A 22,681-nucleotide genomic window follows, 5' to 3' on the forward strand; every position below is an offset into this window, starting at 1 on the left:
TTGGTGACTAAAATCACTTCTACTTGATCACAGTTGGTGGAACTGCAACACGTGTTTCATGTTTTATCTGTGGTGGGCCAGTTTTGGATTGAGGCTGAGAGAAGAGAAGGGTTCAGTAGATGAAATGGCAGGGAATACAGGGTTTAGTCACCTCAGCAAATTGTTGAATCAGCTTTAAGGCATTTTGCTGGAGGCAAGTGAGTTTTCAGCAAGTTCTGTCCTGTAGGCAGTTAAGTTTTTGTATTTTTTAAATAAAATGAAAGAGAAGGGTGGAGCCTTACATGTTAGAAAGGAGGAATTGTTACAAGCAGTAGCCACAAAGGTTGATGGAGACTTGTTGGAAACAGTGCAAAAAACTCCATTAACCAGGGTGAAACTTTGCACAAATATCATGAGAGGACATGCAGGGGATCTACATCACACAGGGCACTGCAGATGCTCCTTCATTATGAACATGTGCAAGGTCCTTAGAAGCAGTTCACCGACATATTCCTGAGGGTATACAGCTAGAGGATCGACAGAGAGCAGTGTGTGTGAGAAACCCTATGATTGTGCTACCTTGGGTGATACGGGTAGCCACATGCAAGAGGTGGCTTACGTCTACAAGCGAACGAAAGAGAAATGAACTATAGAAGCCAAACCATGTGACAATACCACATGAGTAGGCCAAGACAACTTAGTTTTTGCTTGTGTCAAACCCACACATCTAGCCCAAAAATGTTCTGTAAGCACACATCTAGCCCAAAAATGTTCTGTAAGTCAAAGCATGGGGACTGACCAACGACAGTTGGACCACTTTATCCTGCATGGCGACTATGGGAGAAGTGCAGGTTGGGGCAATTACAACCATGAAGTCAAGACAGTCTAAACAGCTGACACACATACGTCACTATGTTAAAAATGAAGCAGTCTGTGGCTTGGTGGAGTCAGTCAGTGTAGTGCCGGCATCAGACATGGAGTGGATCAATAGAAACAGCAGTTGCTGCAAATGCGGAAATACTGAACAGGAGGAACCCAAGTAACAATACCCAGTCCGAGGGATGTTGGTTATCAGATTGGGAATACAAGGTTATATACGTGGAAAGTTAACATTAGGATAATTGCCAATTTGTCAATTCCATTTATTATAGGCTCAGATATTATATGGAAGACTGGGGTACTTGACAGGGCAGATACTAGTTATTATTTCAGGCATCAGTTGTGTGAGCACTATCATATGCAAACCAAACTGGTACAAGGTAATATTCCTGAGGCAGAATGCGAGGCAACACCAGCAAGCAAGCTGGCACCAAAAGATTAGGAGTAATTAAGAATGAGCACAGGCTCCATATACGAGAACTATGTGGGTACTATAGAGATATATTGACAGTCGAGTTGGGAATCACTGCTCCACTAGAATACGAGATGCATGCCCTAGTATTTCCCAAATATGACTTTGTGTTGCCTTTTTCCATATTTTGGCCATTTTTCACATAATGTTCAATTTAAATCAATCATAGCTCATGATAGATGACACCAAACACAGAGCACTCTTTTCTTTCCAAAGTGATTTTCCATATTTACTCAAATCTAAGCCGCACCCGAAAAATGAGACTCAAAATCAAGGAAAAAAAAATTTTCCCGAATCAAAGCCGCTTCTGAAATTTGAGACTCCAAATTCAAGGTGAGAGAAAAGTTTTAGATCGGCCCTCCAAATCGAAAAACAGTTGGTCCATTGTAACGTGAAACACAATTGAGGTCGAATAGATGAAGATACAGCTACAGTAGTTTGGTTCAAGTCATAAGCTTAACAGTTAAGCTTTACCAGGTAGCCATTGCTATGTGTCAGGCGCTCCATCCATATTTATACGGGTACCCTTCCTTTTTCGCGTGCTTCGTCTGGTTTGAATCGATTGCTTATTTTGCTTTGATCTGATAAGTGCCGTTCTCTTTGTTATAGGTATTTATGTCACTCTAAGCTGAAAATGCATTATTGTACTGTATCATGCATTGTTTGTTACATTCTGATAACGCGTGTTTACGACCTGTCGCCGCTCGTGGCATGGCTTGCTTTTGTGCGCGCTATCGCGGCTTACAATTAAAAAATATATATTTTTTAAAAAAAAGAGCAATTGTCTAATAAGCGAAACAATGGCGAGAGTCTGCTATTTGTTGTTACTTAAACTGCTGCTTTCTTTGATAATGATCAACAAGAACCAAATAATAGGCTGCGTATGATAGAAGATGTTCTGAACGAGAGTTTAGCGAAAATTTTTCTCAGTTTGAAAATCTTTGCAGACGACTATTTAGTACATTACATTCTGCACAGAAATTAGGGTCATCTTAGATTTAAAAATCTAGTCAGTTGCCGTGCTTAGTTTCTGACTGTATCACTATTCAGCATAAGAATAATACGAATATAACCATGACATGATATGATATGTATATTCTTCCGCGTTTGGTGTTCTAATTTCGTAGTTTATTAGGCAGACAGGATTTAAATGAAATAGCAGCAAACACGAAAGAATACATAGCATAATGTTTACATTCTTCTACCTTTTAATTTATTTACTGACACAGAGGTTTTGGCACCAGTATTTATCTTTGTGCCTGCAAAGCATACCTGTGTAGCGCGACATATATTTGACGGCAGAGGTTAGTTGTGCCGACACCATCATTTTTCAGAACTTCCGCTTACTTTGCACTCTATTCTAAACCGCAGGCAGTTTTTTTGATTACAAAAACCGGAAAAAAAGTGCGGCTTAGATTCGAGTAAATACGGTAATCTTGCAGTGGATGTCAATGGATTGCATCGATGCACCCATGATTTAAGACGCTTAGGATTCTCAAATGTATCCACTTTTCATCATCTGTCACTATTCGAAGGCGAACAACTTTCTTTTGTATTTGGCAAGCAGCATTTCACAAGCGGTCTTTCGATTTGCTTGCTGTCTTTCATTCAGTTCATGTGGAACCCCATTTTCCCACTTTCTGCACATTTCCCACAGCTTTCAACCAAAGAGGAATGGCTTTCTGTATCACATTCAATTGTTCCACGAGTTCCTGTTCAGTTTGAATAATATCTCTATCCAATAAGGACTGCAATTTGTTATCTACGAACTGTGTCAGTAGTTTCCCCACACTCGTCATTTCTCACGTCAAAATCACTACTTTTGAATTATTTGAACCCCCCCCCGCCACACATGACTACTTCCCCTTATGCACAGATCATGCCACACCTCTCCAACTAATACCATGTAAGAGTTGGTGTAAAGTCTCTAGAAGTTGAGCAACAGTATGCAGGTAATCAAGGTATGACTAGATAATTATAGAAGCTAAGGAGGGCCAGAATATGTTAATCTTCATTGACTACACTATATGGGGGGAGGGGTGCAAACATGGGAAATCGTTTTACTTTTTGAAAAGCACCGAGTTGTTAATTCACAGATGTGAAGTCGTATTGAAATAAAGGGTGATTATGTCGAAAATTGATTCACTGATTTATCCACTGCACCCCATCTGTATCTTTTGTGTGACAAATAAGGCTCATATCCCCATCACACTTTGGACACTTTCCATGAATAGCTACAAAACTGTGCAAGCTACACCAGTTAACTGCATTCGTATTCCAAAAGGACAAGATCCCTGTAAAAAACTCTTTCGGAGGCTGTAACTGAAAACACAAAGGAGTAAAATCGAACTGTCCACTCAAAAGAGGCTCAACTCATCTGTTTCAGTATTTCCCATTGGATACTTACAAGAACACCAAGTGCAACATTAATAATTATGGTGACTACAGACAAACTCGGGTCAGAAAATTAAAACATAATATCTCTGAAAATAAATACGCCTTAGCAAATTTTTCTTTAGGTTAGGATGAAATAACCTCCCTTAAGCAAACCGACCCCCTTTCTATGTGGTTAGATCAAAAGAATCTGTGCAACACAGAAATAACTATTAACAGAACTTACACTATTATCTATTTATCACTGCCACTAATCTTTCAGGCAGAGAGACATCACTCTTACATATACCTTGGCCTATGCTACATGTCAGTCAAACAACAGAACCAGTTTCTAGCTTTCACATTTATTCACTTCACCAACTCACAACCAATATTTGGGCCCCCTCCCAACCTAACCTACACCTCGGGCTATGCTACAGGTCAATCTCTCACCACAATCAATTTTTGCTTTCACATTCGGTGGTGTCACCGATTCACCATCAAACAGTCACGTTCCCATCTAATCTAGATATTGCTAGGCTACAGGTAATAATAAAAACACAAAAATTCTGTAACAGCAAAAACTAAAGAAAGTTTCGTCCACACAATGTATGTAATTCATCTCTGATCACAACCAAAATTCACTGTTATATACTATTTACTTCAAATCATAATGTTATGAAACTAAAATATCTGGGCGATTGCATCTCAAATCATACAGGTAGAGAGTGAATGTGTCACATCACTATTTCAAAGTTTGCTGAAAAAAAAAATGTATGTTGAAGTTCCACATGATACCTCTCCAAAACTACAATATTTTGATTTTCTGATGATCTGTTAAAACACCACAGTCCTCTCGAAATGAAAGTATTTGTGAAAATGTCATAACAAAAAGGGAAAATTGAAAATTGAAAAATTGTAATAAAGAAACCGAAAGAGAGAGAGAGAGATCTGAATGTATTTTCAATAAATACTTTTTTCCCCAATACTATGAGACATGATTAATAAATAAACACTTCTGAGCTCTTTTTCCAGTTTTTTTTATAAAAATAAACTATGAAAATTTGTGACTTTTTGGTGAGTTTCAAAATTATGTTTCGAAAATATAAATAGTCACAGGATGCTAACTGTCTTGAGAAATAATAAAGTGGAAGGAGTGCTAACTGTCAGCTATGACATCAACGCATGAAACTTTTAAACTGTCAAAACATTTGCGCATAAAGATGAAAGAATCTGAAATTTTTTGGTTATTTAGAAATTATTTTCTCCAAAAACTCCATTCTACATGTTCTAAAATTTCATGGCACATTAGTTGGTATTATACTTAGGGAATGTACAATCGGAGTGCCAATACTTGTCTGTACAAAACGTGAGAAAGTTTTAGGTAGACCTAGCTCTGCTCTCAAGGTCAAAAAAATCATGGACACCTAAATATTTAAACTGAGTGCTGATTTTAAGTAAATGTCATGCAAAACTGGTATTTCTGAATCAAAATAATTACTTTACAACATTAAAAATGAGTGGGAAAACAATTCATAATTTTGTTCAAAAGAATTTTATAGCAAAAATGAGATGTATGGAATATTTATACCCGGTTTTCTTTTTATGATATTATTCACAAATTATTATTGTCTTCTGTCATAATTTTACTTCTTCATGACTTTCCATGAATCAAAGTTGCTTACAATGTAACAATCAACACTGTTCTGTTGAAAAGAGTTAATCTGTTTTTCTTTTTTTTCCACCTGCTTCCCATTTAACTTGTATAGCCGAGCTGAATTTACACACGGACAAGGATGATCCAATAAGAGCAGTACTTGGGAAATGGGAACTGCACACTGACCTTTTAATGATGGCCATTTGAAAGCATTAGCAGGGCCCTGTTCATAAAGGAGGCAGTTATACCTTGCAGCTCATGAGAGAGACTTATTAACTGTCCTACCCACCAGTGATTGTCATACACACAAGGAATTAAATGGCTCAATTAAATTCCTACTGCAGGCTTCATAGCAGACCACTCTTCTCTCTTTTTCAAATGGAATTTCCTTAATGTACTTTCATTTAGAATTAAGAGTTTCATATTTGTTACTAATGTTGATATGGTGTATACAAAACCAGCAGCATCTCATAGCATCAACAGCTTCATGCTGGAGATTTAATCTTGTTGGACAATGTTTACAGATGCCTCCTATACCATCACATGCACTTTTTCCATGACTGGTTGATGATTTTACTTCTGCTATGGCCTGTCTCTGAATCCTCGGACATGATGGTGAGCCATTCCTTTCGTGACCCAACGCCTAACCTCTGTAACAAACTTCTCTGGTTCTACTATCTTCTTCACCAACTCTCTTCCCTCCCACAGTGCATAGGTTATGTCACTGTCAGTATCCTGAGAGTGTAATGCTTTAATAGTCATCACTTCAGCACCAGGACACATTGCACACTCCTACAACCAACATTTGTCCAGCGGGTCTTGACATATACACTAAAGCATCAGGTCTATCTCTTGTGGACTTCTTTCCTATGACACTGCTTATTGTAAAACAAAAGTTTCAATTTAGTGCAGTAAATACATGTGCATACTTCTTTCACTGGCTGGCATTTTACCATTTGGCTGTAAGGAGTAGAATTTTGTGAGACCAATTTTTAAATTCTCCTTTTTCATTAGGAGATATGCTTCTCTTGTTGATCTTGTCATATATCTTTTTACCTTTTTAACTTTTTCCACCATTTTCACTAACAGGGATAACATCAGCCTGGTGAGGACTTTGCCTACTACAATCTTTGTGATCACTAAGGTAATATTCAAGAGCAACAGTAAGTGTATCACCTTTCAACAGATGCCCACAGTAAGAATCTGCGCATGCTCAAATACCTTTCTCATTCTTCATTTTACAAGCTTTTGAAATCAAATAATGTGAGGAAGTGGGTACGTATTTCTGTATCTGCTGCTTGGTGTAGCTACGTGGTGTCGGTGTCAGTAACTGTACTTTCTCAGTATAGGTGGCCGCTGTGATAGCAGTATTTAGGTTTTAAAACCACATATCACATTTCCTGCACATATCACCTTCTTCAGGTCCTGCACCAAGTGTGTCTACATTACACACTTCACAAAATTTTGAAAATGTTACTTGTGTCAAACTTGTTTCAATTTTTTCCACTTTTCTTTTTACACACTGTTTTCTTCTTATACTTCTTACTTTTCCTGGACGTATAAGGGGGGATTTAGTAGGGACTACAGCAGAAATGCTAGCATTCAATCCATCAAAAACTTCACCCCCAGGAATATAAATATGTGCATTGTCTTCTTAAGTTTCACATTCAGGTGAGTGTAGCAATTCCTGCACAATAGCTGTGATGCTAATACCATTACTTGAGGCCCAAGATATTTTTGCAATACCTTTAACAGATTTCCAACAACTGTGAAATGTTTTTCACTTTTCTTAAACACCACCTCCTTGTGTCTTTTTTCATAGTCCACACGTCTCATTGATATTGTATCTAGTTCACACCAAACACAAAACTCGACGCAGAATGCTTTATGAGCAAGTTCTCACTCGTTTGTTATAAACAGAGGAGTGCTGGGAACAGTGCATACTTTACACTAGAAATTCAGTGAAGCAAAATATGCAGAATTTTCAAAAATTTTTAACAGTTTACACAGAAAAATATTGCCCACTGTGCTTGCACTGTCTATTAACTAACATTAACCAAACAATATTTCGTAAAAGTTTCTGGATGGAGGTTTGCAAGTAAATTCGTAAAAACTCGGAAAAAAATGCTATCTATTTTTATACATTTTTAGTAATAAATATTTACATAATACAGATAGCTGAAGCAGAGAAGATGCTGTTTATAATTACATCAGTAGTATCTGGTACTATGACAAAAGAGATAGCGTCCTGTTACTTTCCAAATAAGAAAGAAAAAAGAAAATAATTTAAGGGTAAAAATTAATTTAAACTTTGTATTATCGTCTTAAATTTGCAAGTTAAAGGAAGTCCATAAGTGTGCAGGTGTCAACTAAATTTCAACACACTAAGAGGGAGCTTTAATCCACAACATCTCCCAGGTCTCCAGTACTTTTGGTTTGTTAGTTGTTGTTAGCAAGGTAGGCCTGAAAAATTACTTATTATAATCAACATTATGGAAAGGAAACAGCACAAATTAACAATGAAATCACAGAACCAATTTATTTGTTGTTGGGTTTAGGGCAGTTTACAAATAAACAGAAAAGTAATAATGGCATGGAATATTTTTGAGAAACTAAACAGTTTTTTTTTTTTTTTTTTTTTTTTTTTTTACACACAGGAACCAGAAAAGTTTATTACGTACTACCAATTCTAAATTGTTGTCGTAATACCTGTACTTTCAGTGCGGAAATCTTTAAAACACTGATGACTGCTTCGCATGAAATGGATAGATGCATGTTAGAAATCACTATAAAGAATTGAAAAACAAACTGATCAGCAAACAAACAAGAAAGGCAGTTATAATTATGACTGCAATGAAAGGAAATTTAGGTCAGCAAGTCATTTGGCATGGATGGTTCGTGGTTCAAGGAAATTCACTGAATTCCAAATACAAGAAAAGATGGACAATACAATCCAATGGCTGGTGATTACATAAAAGATGCAAAAGCAAAATATGTTGAATGACTAACAAGTATGATTGATGATAAATTAATACGGTTACGTATACTCAACTTCAGCTGAAACCGTAAAAATTTTCTTCAAGAATGTATTAGAAAGTGTATTGGAATTTGAGGAAAACGATTTGTACCTGGAAATCTGGCAGTGGACTTTGTAATTAATAATAAAGTACTGCAGAATATTTTGAAGATGTCTGCCATCAGCAACTTCAATGCATCTACAGGAAAGCAGGTAACACTATGGTTGTTGCTACTATTCATAGAAAACTCCAGCACCCTAAACACAGTAAGCTGATAAATCAATTTGTCTTACTCTTTTCCATTTGGCTCACATTCTGCTAGTCTTGGTTTCTTTTCCTGTGGATGTGATGCTGAAGTTCCTTCAGAATCAACAGATACCTCTTTTTTCATGCTAGAAGTATCAACAGATGTTGAACTTTCACCATTTTCCGTTTCATGTTTGTTCAATGAAGAGCAACCTTTAATAGAACAAAAATTATTACTTCACTCTTTACCCAAACAACAACAAAAACAAATCTCTCTCTCTCTCTCTCTCTCTCTCTCTCTCTCTCTCTCTCTCTCTCTAAAACACACACACACACACACACACACACACACACACACACGGCTGCCATCTCCGGCAGGTTGGACCAGAATGCAGCTGTCACATTGAATGAACGCAGCATTCTAGAATGAGGTGGGGAAGGGGGAGGGATAACAGGGTACAGGTTGGGGGAGAAAAGAGCACTGTCTGACAGAGCGTGTAGGGACTGGATGGATGCATGACAGGATTGCCAGGTGCAGCTTTGGGAGTCTGTGAGGAAGGGGGAGAGTGGAAAAAGGGAAGAGTGGGAAAGGGTAAAGATGGGTGCATGCATTAGCAGAGGGCAGAAAACAGTGAGAGTAAGGGTATGTGAACAAGAAAGTGGTGATAGGACAGAGTGGGCACAAACTGTGGAGTTGAGAGTATGCGGACAGTAGGTTACCGTAGGCTGAGGCCACGATAATTTCAGGAGTGGAGAATGTGTTTTAAGGATAGCTCCCATCTGTGTAGATCGGAAAAGCTGGTGGTGGAGGGAAGCATCCAGAGGGCCCCTGGTTGTAATACAACCACTGAAATCAAGCATGTTACCATAGGATGGTCTATCATGCTCTCTGCCACAGCTTGGCAGTGACCGTTCATCCTGGTCGATAGCTGGATGGTAGTCATATCAATATAAAAATGGATCCAGTTCTGGAATGCCGATGGGATTGATTGATTGTATGTTGGTTTTTTAAGGACGGAGGGGGGAGGGAAGGGACCAAACTACAAGGTCATCGCTCCCTTGATCCCTGTAAAATAATTACACAAGGAAAAGAAGAAAAGAAAGGAGACGTACAGCACAATAACAGGAGAAAGGAAGAACCAGAAGAGGAACAGAAGGACAACCAACACTACTATGGGCAAAACAGGAAAAGAAAACCACAGACAGAAGCAAGGAACATGTAGAAGGGGAAAAACAAGAGAGCAGATGACCGTGGCTGGCCGACTACAAGAACAGAAAGGAAACTCCAGCCACTCTGTGACAATTAAAACATCCACCCTAAATCATTAGAGAGCAGAACACAAAGGGACAAAGGACATGAGCTAAAATTTATATAGAATGATAAAACCCACCATAAGATATAAAACCTAAAACTAAATTAGATGATGAGTCGTCGTCAGCTAAAATTAAAGGCAACGAGTCCGGTAACTGAAAAGTTCGTCCCAGGGCAGCCAAAAAAATGACAGCTCACCAAGATATGGGCCACTCTCAGCCAGGTGCTGCACTGACACTGAGGTGGGTCATCACGGCACAGGAGGTAGCCGTGTGTCACCCAGGCATCTCCAATGCGGAGCCAGCAGAGAACCACAGAGTCCCTGCGAGAGGCCCATGTGGAGGTTTTCCCCACATTCGTAGTCTCCTTAATGGCATGCATTTTGTTGTGTATACTGAGGTTATAACATTCCGCCTCCCAAAGCCGCAAAACCTTGCGGCGTAGTACTGAATGCAGTTCAGTTGCAGAGAAGCCAATCTCCATAAGCGGTGTTTCCTCGTAGCCTGTTGTCAAGTTTGTTCCCTGGGAATCCGACGTGACCTGGGATCCAGACAAACACCACTGAACGATTGGACCGTTCCAGGGCATAGATTGACTCCTGGATGGTCGCTACCAAAGGATGACGAGGCTAGCATTGGTCAATATCTTGTAGGCTGCTCAAGGAGTCAGCACACAGAAGAAACGACTCCCCAGGGCATGAACAGATGTGCTCAAGAGCACGAGATACAGCCACCAGCTCAGCCGTGAAAACACTGCAGCCATCAGGCAAGGGGGAGTTGTAGGCACAGAAGGAAATAATTTTTGAATCTTATTTCAGGAAGAAGGAAATTAATGTTTTGGGTAACATCACCCTGGTGCAGAAGATCTGTCTAATGAGAAACATTGAAACAGTAGTCAACACGACACACAGACACAAGAAGTACAACAATTTAATCACAACTTTTGCAATTGAGAGGATTGTCTTGCCCTACAATTTTATCCTGTTAATCACTGCACCACCGCACTGTCCCACTTTCAGATGAGATTTAATTTACGCAGAAATAAAATAACATGAACTGACAATTAGCTGGGTCACTACAAATCAAACAAAGCATCATGATATATACAAAGATGTGTCCTAAGTATTAACACTGTGAAAATCAGGAGATATGACAGTCACATAATCAGTTTTACTGACAATGGATGTTGTCCCTCAAGCCCAGCAAACATTCATTCCGATTTCCACACCACCAAGTACCTTCAAGGTGATACTGCTTTCCCTGCCACTGAAAATGTTGAAAAAACTTGTGAATACTCTGGAATGGTTCCTCTTCTTCTAACCAATGCGAGTTAGGTATGTCTGCTAAGAGGGCTGCAATGGAATGAGGAACTATGTCTCGTGTCACATCTGCTGTAGTGGTATCACAGCCTTACAGAGCTTGGCATCAAATAAAGAAAAACAGCTTTAAATAAACAGCACATAACCAGGTACAGTGGTGTGGTCATCCCCTCCCTCTTTTCTTTGGACGGGAGGGGGGGGGGGGGGTGTCGTCGTTATCATCAGTAACCAGTACCAAGCAAGCTTAGCAAAATTCCTCATATACAACTGCCATTAATTATAAAACATCTTTTCACCATTAATTATAAAACATATTCTCATAGGTCGTAACTAAGTACAGGTTTCCTTTTAAAACAAGGGGGGGAGGGGGGCAGGCAAGTCAAAGACCTTCAATAAACAACATTCGTAACAAACAACCTGATTTCAGAACACAAAACTCACCACAAGGTGAAAGAGGAGGATGAGGAGAGACAAGAGCCACAGACAATTTACTTAGCATTGGCAGGATGGGACTGATCTTCCACTCCTTAAAACACCAAGAGACTGTGCTGCCTCCGCTAGCATTGAACTAATCAAAAACAACTCCACATAGCCATCAAACCACGCTAGGATAAAAAATTCTAGTTCCTGACCAACCTCTCTGATCCAAAAACCTTCCCACATCACGCTTTTATCGCTAGCGAGGGTACCACTCGCAAGGTCCAAAGTTAAGAGGCAAAGATGATCCCAGAGCGAGGAAATTGGCTATCAAGCCCACACAGCTCAATGTCAGCTTAAGGGAAAATGAACATCCAAGCAATCTTCTCATCTCATAACTATCAGTATATACCACTGTAAATACCAACACTAGTCTAAATTACTTCAAATCAAGGACATGAGTATTACATGGTATTTAAAGAGTTTCCTTCAGTAGCCTTCAGTGGCCATGCATGCTCTCATGGTGTACTGTGTCTAAAATGAAAACATCATACCAATTCACAATACATCACCAATAATAGGGGTAGATCCATATAAACTTTTGATCTCAAACAATACCTTCACTATAGATTCCATTTATGTCCAACTTAATTGTAACTGAACACAATACTAAACAACATGTATGAACATTAAACACTTACTATCAAAGTTTTCTTTTGTTTCAGATTTCACAACGCTTGTTAACTGGCTGCTTCCAGTCTCTACATTCATACACTCTTCAGCTGTTCCATCTGTATTATTTTTCTTGGATGAAGGAAATAATGATTTAATGCTTAGTTGCTTCTGGCCCTTACCATCTTTCACATGTGGAGAGCCTGCAAGAAAAAAATATAAAAATAATCATAATAAATAAAAAAAATGAGAAAAATGCAAAATTAAATATGCCTTGCACAGTGGATATCTACAATTGTACCTGTATGTTTTAGGAAACTCTCTGAAAAGAAAGTCATTAACAAGAAATGTGCACACTGAAATGGGTAGCAATTCCACTTATGAATATAGTTCACAAAACTATAAAGAGCTATTACTGGGATCAAAAGTTAAAGAGGTTTTTAACTATTTCTTTGCAACTATGCAACATTTTAAAAACTACAATATAAATTAGATACATTGTTACCCACCATGCAGAGGAGGCATTGAGCATCAGCTGACATTTTAAAATGTTATGAACTACCTTATAAATAAATCCAGCACATGTGCCACACGTCATGTTTCATACAGAAGGATGGATGATTAGGGTTTAACACAACCAACGGAGGGTGAGGCCATTAGGGACAGAGCAATGTAGTAATGGCAGATATCTAGAGAAACTCGGCACGTTATCTTCAACCGAAATATCCAGAAGGCAGGTCACAGCACCCAGATTGATATGTTCACTACCTTACACAAGGCATTTCATATGTTCAGTAGTCACCAGGTGAACAACATTTGTGATTAGAGTATGTTGCACCAGCTTTGTGATTGGATGCAGGACTTCTTAACAGTTGGAATTCGGCACGTCATTCTTAATGGAGTGAAACTGTCAGATGTGCAAGCAGCTTTCGGTGCACCCCAAAAACATATAAATGATCTCGTGAACAACATTAGATGCTTTTCTTAGCTGTTTGTTGTTGATGCTGCTAATTAAATAGAGGCAACAGAAAGTTGAACAGATAAAACAGTATTCCTGCCTCTTGGAACCATGGATTCCTTCTTCAGAAAAGAGAGAACAAAAACTAAGTGAGATGGGAAAAATAATGCAAGTCATTCTGCATCCAGTTTAAGAGGGACACACAACGCATGATGAAGGCAAGAAAACACTAATGAAAAGGCATCAGAAGGATTGAAACTATATCAGTCACCATTTTAGAACTTGAGTTATAAGATAACAGAGGAGAGTACGTAATTAGAAGCAGAGGTGTGATACGAAAAAGAGAACAGCCAATGCAAAAAAAAGAAGTATAATACATAAACAGAGTAGAATGAAGGGAGGGAGGAGACAATTTTGAAAGAAGGAAGAGGAGGAAACTAATTTCCATTGAATCCAGGCAGAACACAAGATGAAAGGCTGTAAGGGAATGGTAGTTCACAAACTTGGGAGTTCAGAAAATTGATAGAGGGTAAAGCCAGGGTTCCAAATGCAACTAGTTGTTTGGTCAATTTGCAGTTGGGGCGGGAGGGGGAGGGGTGGATGGGTCGAAGGTCCAAACAGTGAGATCATTGGTTTCAGGATCCCATGTGGCAGAAACTAAGGGAGGAACAACACCAGTAGCACAGCCCACTCTATCAGAAAAGAAAGTGGGCAAAGAAAGAGGCAGAAGGAACATCGTGATGCCAGCAACAGCAAAGAAAAGGAAGGAACACAGAGGGGGGCAGGGGGGAGGGGCAGAGCAGGGAGTGCCCCAGAGGCACTACATGCAATGGGGCCCAAGCACTGCCGCCGATCCACCCAGACCCCGCACCATACCATGATCACGATACAATGAGGACAACACCAGAGGAAGATGATAGAGGAAAATGGGGGAAAAATGACACGAAAGACCAGACAAAATATACAAAAAAAGGCAGGAAACCTGGACAGCTTAGAGGCAAAGCTGAAAGGCTGTAAAAAAAAAAAGAAAGGGGGAGAGGAGGCAGATGTAACCATGCAAGAATTGTCCACTAATACCTACTAAGGTGGCAGCAGTCCAGCAAAATATGGATCACGATGAGGGATGCCCCGCAACTACAAATGAGGCGGGCAAGAAAGGGGCATTCATTACTGAGTAAAAAAAATCATGGGTCAACCTCAAATGGCCAATATCAAGATGGCAGAGGGTGGTAACTTCCCACTGGGGAAGGCGGAATGGAGAACACCACATGGCAGGAGCCCCTTAATTGCACCAAGTTTATTGGACAGCATTGTGCCCCCCACCCCACACCCCCACCCCTGCAGAGAGTCGGCCCATGACTAAGTGTAAAGAGATTTGACATGATGCCACAAATCCGTTTGGAGGGATAATTGAGAACGAATAGGCGAGGGGGTGGGTAAAGTGACTGCCCCCATTGCCAGACGATCGGCGAGCTCGTTACCCAGGATACCCACATAGCCGGGAATCAAAATTAAATCAACCAAACAAGCAGCATGGTCAAGATACGTGAGGTCATTGAGGGCAAAAACTAAGGGGTGGTTGGAAAAATATTGAGCGATAGCCTGAAGGCCACTCATCGAGTTCGTACTACCAAAACTAAGGTGATGGGTAGCTCTTTAATAAAGAAAAGGGCCCAGTAAATGATCATCAGTTCTGCAGCAAACAACCCACACATGGCAGGCAAGAGCTGGTGTTCCATACCAAAAGAAGATGTGAAGGCTTCTCCCACATGATGGGTGTATTTGCAGCCATTGATGTAAAAACAATAGCATCCTAAAACTTCCAGAAAAGAGAGCAGAACAAAGAGAGCACTGAAGCGACAGAGGCTTTCAGACGCAGACAGACCCATCCAAAATCAGGGCTAAGGAAATAAGAGGGGATGTTCAGGAGAGGACAACGGGAACAGGACAAAGTGGGAAGATGAAAATTTGGACGAAGAGAAGAGAGATGAAGTCCAACCGGTAAACCCACCTGAGAGTGGACAGTGGGAGGGTGACATCCTTGAGTCATAACAGAAACAAAATAGGAGTAATGAGGATGGGAAGAGCGGACAGTGATTGCATAGGAAACTAGGAGCTGGGACCGCCTGCCAATAGGGGGGGTAGAAGGGGTGGGCGGGGGCATCCCAGCATCAACCAGAAGACTTGACAGGGCTAGCGCAAAATGCATCTGTTGCCAAACAGACACCGAGATAATGGACCAGGTCCAAGAGGAGCAGTGTGGAAAGGGCAGCTGACCCATAAACTTGACAACCCGAGTTGAGACAGGACATAACTAAGGCCCTACAGAGGCAAAGAAGAGTTTAACTATCCACACTCCAATAGGTGTGGGCAAGGAAGCAGAGGACACTGATTTTATGAAAACAGCCAATCTTCAGAAGGCACGTATGGGGCAGCCAAGTAATCTTGCTGTCAAAAAGAAGACTCAGAAACAGAACTGGCAGACAACGGTCAGGTGTTGGGCTTCGAGGTAGAGTTCCAGAATATGATGGACCATAGTACAGTGACACAAATGCACTATCCATGATTCAAGGTGAGCGAACTGAAAACTGTGAGAGAGCATGCAGATGCACCGGATGGCACCCTGAAGCCACCGCTTTGCAGAGGCCTCCAATTGGGAACTAGTCCAGATACAGAATTCATCCACGTACAGAGCAGGAATGACCAACGGTCCGACAGTGGCCATGAGTCCATTAATAGGATAAGAAAAGAAGGACACTTAATATGAAAACTTTTGGAATGCCATTCTCCTGTGTTAACTGAGAGCTGTGAACAGTTCCAACCTCAACTCCGAACGACGCATGGGACAGGAACTGGAGAATAAAAATCTGGAGGGGCCCCCAAGGACTCCACTCATAGAATCCAAGTAAGATGTAATGGCACCAAGCCATGTCTTAGCCCTCACGAAGATCGAAGAAATCTGTGACAAGATGGTGGCGCTGTGAAATGGCCTGCCAAACTGCGGTTTCCAACTGAAGCTGATAACTGATTTGAGACTGCCCCTCCCTAAAACTGCACTGGTAAGCAGACAAAACGTCTCGAGATTCGAAGACCGAGTGGAGCCAACGAGCCACCTTCCGTTCAGATAACTTGCAGGGGATGTCGGTCAGACTGATCAACTGGTAACTATCAAGGGAGGAGGGGATCATTTCTGGGCTTAAAGACAGAAACCACAGTACTGTCCCTCCACTGAGAGGGGAAAGCACTTTGAAACAAAATACAGTTAAACATCGAAAGGAGATTTTGTCAACTTTGGAGGATTGAGGTGTTGAAGCAATCTGTTATCGAAAGAATCAGTGCTGGGGGCTGAATCATGGGAAGAAGAGGGGGCCAGAATACATTCCATTCAGTAAAAGGCTAATTGTAGTATTCCGCCTGACAACGCCTAAACATAAGTGGAGAGCTACACCTCGCCTTCATCACACCCGAAGAACCTGGGGGAGGGGAGGGGGGGGGGGGGGACAAAGCATTCCCAAGGTATCTGTTTGCTCCATTTGATTAAATAATCATGCTTTGGCACAAAGGTATTTAAAAGTAATAAGACTGGCGGAGGATGGGTGCCACTTAAGATGTTGCAAGGCTTGACGGCAATCAGGGATGGTGATGGCAGCGGCTATGCTCCACTATGGGACCGGACAGCACTGAATGAGGCCTGTCCAGTGTGGGATGGTAATGCTGGCAGTGTGAATAATCTTACATGACATGTCACGGATGACTTCATCAATACGACCTTACAAAGAGGTGGTAAACATGACCAGGGCAGTATAAAGAAGCCAATCAGTGTGATGGAAAGCCAGCAGATTAACCTGGCCATTGGTAGGAGTGAAGGGAAAGAGAGAATCAAAAAGAAGTAGTCGCTGCCACAGAGGTAATTGCGCAGCAATCAGTGTAATGATGTGAAAAAGGGAGGAAAACTGAGCGAAAGAGCTACGGCACAGAAAGGGCCATAAGCGACACTGAAATGTATAAAGGAACCATCACTAACAAGGGAACCTCCCCATCGCACCCCCCTCAGATTTAGTTATAAGTTGGGACAGTGGATAGGTCTTGAAAAACTGAACACAGATCAATCGAGAAAACAGGAAGAAGTTGTGTGGAACTACGAAAAAAATAAGCAAAATATACGAACTGAGTAGTCCATGCGCAACATAAGCAACATTAAGGATATTGTGAGCTCAGGAGCGCCGTGGTCCCGTGGTTAGCGTGAGCAACGCTGCAGGGAGAGGTCCTTGGTTCAAGTCTTCCTTCGGGTGAAAATTTTACTTTCTTTATTCTCGCAAAGTTATGATCCGTCCGTTCGTTCATTGACGTCTCTGTTCACTGTAATAAGTTTAGTGTCTGTGTTTTGCCACCGCACCGCAAAACCGTGCGATTAGTAGACGAAATGATGTGCCTCTCCAGTGGGCAACGAAAACATTTGCTCGCAAGGTCATACGTCAACCGATTCCTCCACAGGACAACACGTCTGATATATTCTATACGACACTGGTGACGGCATGTGCGTCACCTGACAGGAATATGTTGTCGACCCATCTAACTTGTACACTTGGCGAATGGGTAAAAAGATTATTCTACCTTGCCGATTTAGGTTTTCTTGTGGATGTGATAATCACTCCCAAAAAAGTGATGAAAACATAGGAGTTTGCACATGAACTGCAACAAATGACTGCAGCAGTTTCACAGTCGCACAGTTTTCCCTGTGCTCTGTCAAAACATATGTTTCTAACGTTTTCAAATTTTACCGTGTGTAGACCGTCAAATCCTGCATGTGTCCAAGCAAATCGGAACATGTCCTGGAATTTTGGAGAGCGAAGTTGATTATGTTTGAGTGCCTTAACTTTGATAATAGTCTGAAAATAAAAAATTTTTCACTCGAGGGAGGCTTGAACCAAAGACCTTTCGTTTCGCAGCTGCTCACGCTAACCACGGGACCACGGCGCTTCACAGCTTGCAGTTCCCTTGATGCTGCCTATGTTGCGCATGGACTACTCAGTTTGTATATTTTGCTTATTTTTTTCATAGTTCCACACAACTTCTTCCTGTTTTCTCGATTGATCTGTGTTCAGTTTTTCAAGGCCTATCCACGGTGCCAACTTGTAATTAAATCTGAGGGGGGTGCGATGGTGAGGTTCCCTTGTAAGAAGACACATATAATAGTCCACAAGAAACTAGTCTATGAGGAGCCCTGACTACATGAAAAAACACTGCTCCACAAGGGGGTAATGGGCATTAAAATCCACAAGGAGAAGGAATGGAGAGGGAATTGCTGAAAGAGAGCCATTATAGGGCAGCAGGCATAGGTGGCCTGTCAGAATGGAAATGGGGATTGCAAACAATGTCCATAAAGTCCAAGTGGACCCAGATGGCAACTGCTTCCATGTAGTATGAAGGGGGATCCATGTATACACAAAATCTGTATGGGCCAATGTGCGAACACCACCTGAGGCCCTGAAAGGGCCAATCCAGCTCTGATAGAAAGCAAGGAACCCAACCCACAACAGTCAGTGAGTGGGCATCAGCAAGTAAAATGAGATTCTGGGTGAATGACACAAGCTGTGGAGTAACAGAAAATAAGGGACTGCAATTCCAGAAGTTGACATTAGTATCCATTACAATGCTATTAAATAAGTGCAGAAAGGGAGACAATTGGGCCAAAGCTGGGTCATCATCCATCACTAACAAGGATGGGGTGACATCCATAAATAAGAGGTCAGACTCTTGAGTCAGCACCTCTGGGGACACCAGAGAGGCTCTTTCTTGTAACTATGTTTCTTCCTCCTCTCTTTTGTAGTTCACATAGAACAGGACCAAGAGAGAGAGAGAGAGAGAGAGAGAGAGAGAGAGAGAGAGAGAGAGAGAGAGAGAGAGAGAGAAGGCTTCAGTGACATCAGGAGCAGAGAGAGTGGGCAACCTGGGGGCACACAGACTGTCAGGACTAGGATAAGGAGGGAGGAGGGGGAAAGACATAACAGAGGCAATGTCAGATGTCATAGACATAGAGTGAAGAGACGGTCATATTTTTGATGAGCCTCAGTGAACGAAAAATGATCAAGGAACTTAATACTCCTGTATTTTCCTTTTCCTTCTTATAAACTGAGTGTGGAGAGCGACCGTTGTGTCAATTAACACACGGGTGGCACAATACAGGGGCTCCCCTCATAGAATGGACATCCTCATTCCCCACATATTGGGTCCTCTGATCCCAAAATGCCAACACTGGGAACACCTGATGGGTGGCAGGACATATGGCTTCACGTGACAGCGATAAACCATAACCCTGATCTTCTCCGAGAGGGTTTTTCCCTCAAATGCCAGAACTAAGGTATTGGTATTGATGCTATTGTCCTTAGGACCTTTACAAATGCAACGAACAGAACGACTATCCCATTGTTCCAGATTGGGCCAGAAATCCTCATCAATTTGAAGGATGAGGACCCTTTGAAAACTGACCCCTTAGCCATATCCACAGACTGGTGAGGAGTCACAGACACTAGATTGTCACCATGATGATCACAAGCACGGAGGTTGCAGATTGGGTGGCAGTAGTACTTTTGTTCAACAGCAAAGACAACCACATATTATCAAGAGACTCCACTTCACCAACTTGTCTTCAGTATGTTCCACACAAAATAACAGCTTGGTGGCAGTGACAGTGTCCCCCTCAGTCCTGGTGCAGACCAGGTAGTGGGACAAAAGTTTCACCCCAAGCCAGGAAGACTGGTCCTCCTCTCAGGGAGTAGCCACGGGAGGAACGGCCACAGGTTCATAAGCAGCAGCATTAAATAATCCATTACCAACTGAAGACATATCCTGAGAAGAAAGGCCAGTTTTTTTTTTTTTTTTTTTTTCCCGCTTACAATGTTTCATATGCAAAGCATCCACCCTGATACCACCCACTTCAATCAGGAGCTCTCACCTTGGCTACCACCCAGCCATAGCAAGGGCTATCTGGAATGGTAACTATCGCCAGAGTTACAAGGTTCCAGAATGACAAGTAACCATTCCTAGTGGTGAGGCAACAGCTCAGATATCAGAAGTGTGATACCTGTGTTGTCAGGGGGCTCAGCCAAACGGATATGTAAAAGCCGCACCACATAGACTGGATACACGTACTAGAGACCCAGCGGGGAGGGGAAGGGGATGGCTATGGCAGAGAAGGAAGAGGAAAAGGAAGGGGAGAGGAATCCACATTGTAGATGCAAGGGAGTGAATTCTTCCCCAAATGGATCTCATTATGGCCACAAAATTTAGTAGTGGAGGTCAAAGCCAAAAGGGGGATCAAAAAGGAAAAGTGAAAAAGAAATGGCAAGAGGAACAAAACTGGAAGGGATACAAGAAACGAAGTCGACAGTAAGGTCGACATAACTAAGAACACTGTGAGTGGAGAAGGAGGGGGCAGAGGGGAAGGAGCAAGTACAGGAGGGGAGGAGCATGGGGAAGGAAATTCAGCCAGGTGAGGAAGAATGGGCTGCAATAGCTTGGGGCCCCATGTGCACGAGGAACAAACTCATGAAAGCACAATGAGCCACCCAAGGGTGGAGGAGAGGAATGCTGTAGCAAAGTGGGTCACAAAGTATTCTGCAAGAACTGATGAATCAGTAGAAGGACCATCCTACAGGACAAGACCCCGAACAGCTGTTGATCTTTGGCAGCCTATCAGACTATGGGGATTGGCCCACACCTGAGATAAAGAGCCATATTTCTCCAGGGAGGAGACATAGCACTCCAGCATCCCTTCTAACTCTGTTTGATTACAGCAAGCCTTAGCACGAAGTTGCTTAAAAGTGGTGAGGTTGGTCTGTGAAGGATGCAACGATTCAATCTTTAATATCTACTGCAATGTCTTTGGTCCACTACATTATCAGCTATGGGGGAGAGGGGGAGCTGTAGAAAGGGCAATGGCAGTTCCAGCACTACAGTCCACTCCACCATAGGCTGTGGTGTTCATTGAAGTCACCAAGTATGAGAAAAAGGGAAAAGTGTTTGGATTTATGTGGCCAATTTAACATACGTAAGTGGCATGCCTGGGGGTTAGCTAAATGTTGCAAATGGTAATTTCTGAGCTCATTTGCACCAGTACTGCTACTGCCTCTAACGATGTACAAAGGGGAATCGATTCACTGATGACATTTGTACGAACCAAAGTAGAGATTCCTACAGATGCCATCCCTGGGCCACCGCAGTTCAGACAGAACACACGATAACCCCAGAATGTTGGTTGGTTTAAAACAGCTGTGGTGGACCAAACTATGAGGTCATTGGTCCCTTGTTCCCAGTAAAATAATTACACAAGGGAAAGAAGAAAAAGGAGATGTACAGCACAATAACAGGAGAAAGGAAGAACCAGAAGAATGACAGAAGGACAACCAACGCTACTATGGACGAAATAAGAAAACCGCACTGAGAAGCAAGGAAAAGGGAGAAGGGGGTAAAAAACAAGAGAGCAGATGACCTTGGCTGACCAACTACGACAATAAAAAGGAAAAGCCAGCCATTCTGCAACACATTAAAACATCCACCCTAAAAGCATTAGAGCGCAGAACACAAATGGACAAAGGACATGTGCTAAAACTTATATAGAATGACAAAACCTACCGTCACGTATAAAACATAAAACTAAACTAGCCGATGAGGCGTTGTCAGCTAAAATTAAGGGCAACAAGTTCGGTAACCGAAGAGTCCATCGCAGGTGGTGGTGGTCGTTGTTGGGATGTTTAAGGGGGACTAAACAGCTAAGGTCATCAGCCCCCATTCCAAAAACAAGCGAGACAAAGTCGCAGAGCAGATAAAACCCCAAGGGGAAGGAAACTGCCCCCCCCCCCCCCCCCAGGTGCTAAAGAACACAAATTAGGCAACGAACACTACAGAAAAGAAGAGTACAGACGAACACCAGACAGAAAGAAATAGAAGAAAAGAAGATGGCCGGAGACTGGTTGACTGACCACGACAACAAAAAAGGGAAAGAGTCAACCATCCGATGAGACACCAAAACAGCAACAAATATGGAGAGACGCGAGGACAAAAGACACAGAAACAGAAAAGTGCAGGACCCCCCCTAAATGGATCCATAAAAAGGACTAGCACGGATAAAATGTAAAACATTGTCAGCCATGGAGGCATCGTCGCATAAAATCAAAGGCAAGGTGCCCGGGAAATTAAAAGACTGCCGAAGGGTGCGCAGTCGGGGACACTCCAATAAAATGTGGGCGACCGTCAGCCGGGACCCACACCGACACAGGGGGGGATCCTCCTGACGCAAAAGATGGCCGTGCGTCAGGTATGTATGGCCGATGCGGAGCCGACACAGGATAACAGAGTCCCTGCGAGAAGACCTCAGCAACC

General features: G+C 41.9%; 1 protein-coding gene across 4 annotated transcripts in view; it reads right to left on the reverse strand.

Moving 5' to 3' along the window:
* Positions 1–22,681, reverse strand: part of LOC124615983 (DNA (cytosine-5)-methyltransferase 1-like) — a 227,415-nt gene that overhangs the window by 183,830 nt on the left and 20,904 nt on the right. For all 4 annotated transcript variants that reach the window (XM_047144192.1, XM_047144191.1, XM_047144190.1 and 1 more), the window contains exons 3-4: positions 12,372–12,545; positions 8,671–8,836 (exon numbers count right to left, since the gene is read on the reverse strand). In XM_047144192.1, coding sequence (XP_047000148.1) covers positions 8,671–8,836; positions 12,372–12,545 — 340 coding nt within the window. The remainder of the gene's footprint in view (positions 1–8,670; positions 8,837–12,371; positions 12,546–22,681) is intronic.

The sequence above is a fragment of the Schistocerca americana genome, chromosome 5 (assembly GCF_021461395.2).
Source record: "Schistocerca americana isolate TAMUIC-IGC-003095 chromosome 5, iqSchAmer2.1, whole genome shotgun sequence".
Classification (NCBI taxonomy): Eukaryota; Metazoa; Arthropoda; class Insecta; order Orthoptera; family Acrididae; genus Schistocerca; species Schistocerca americana.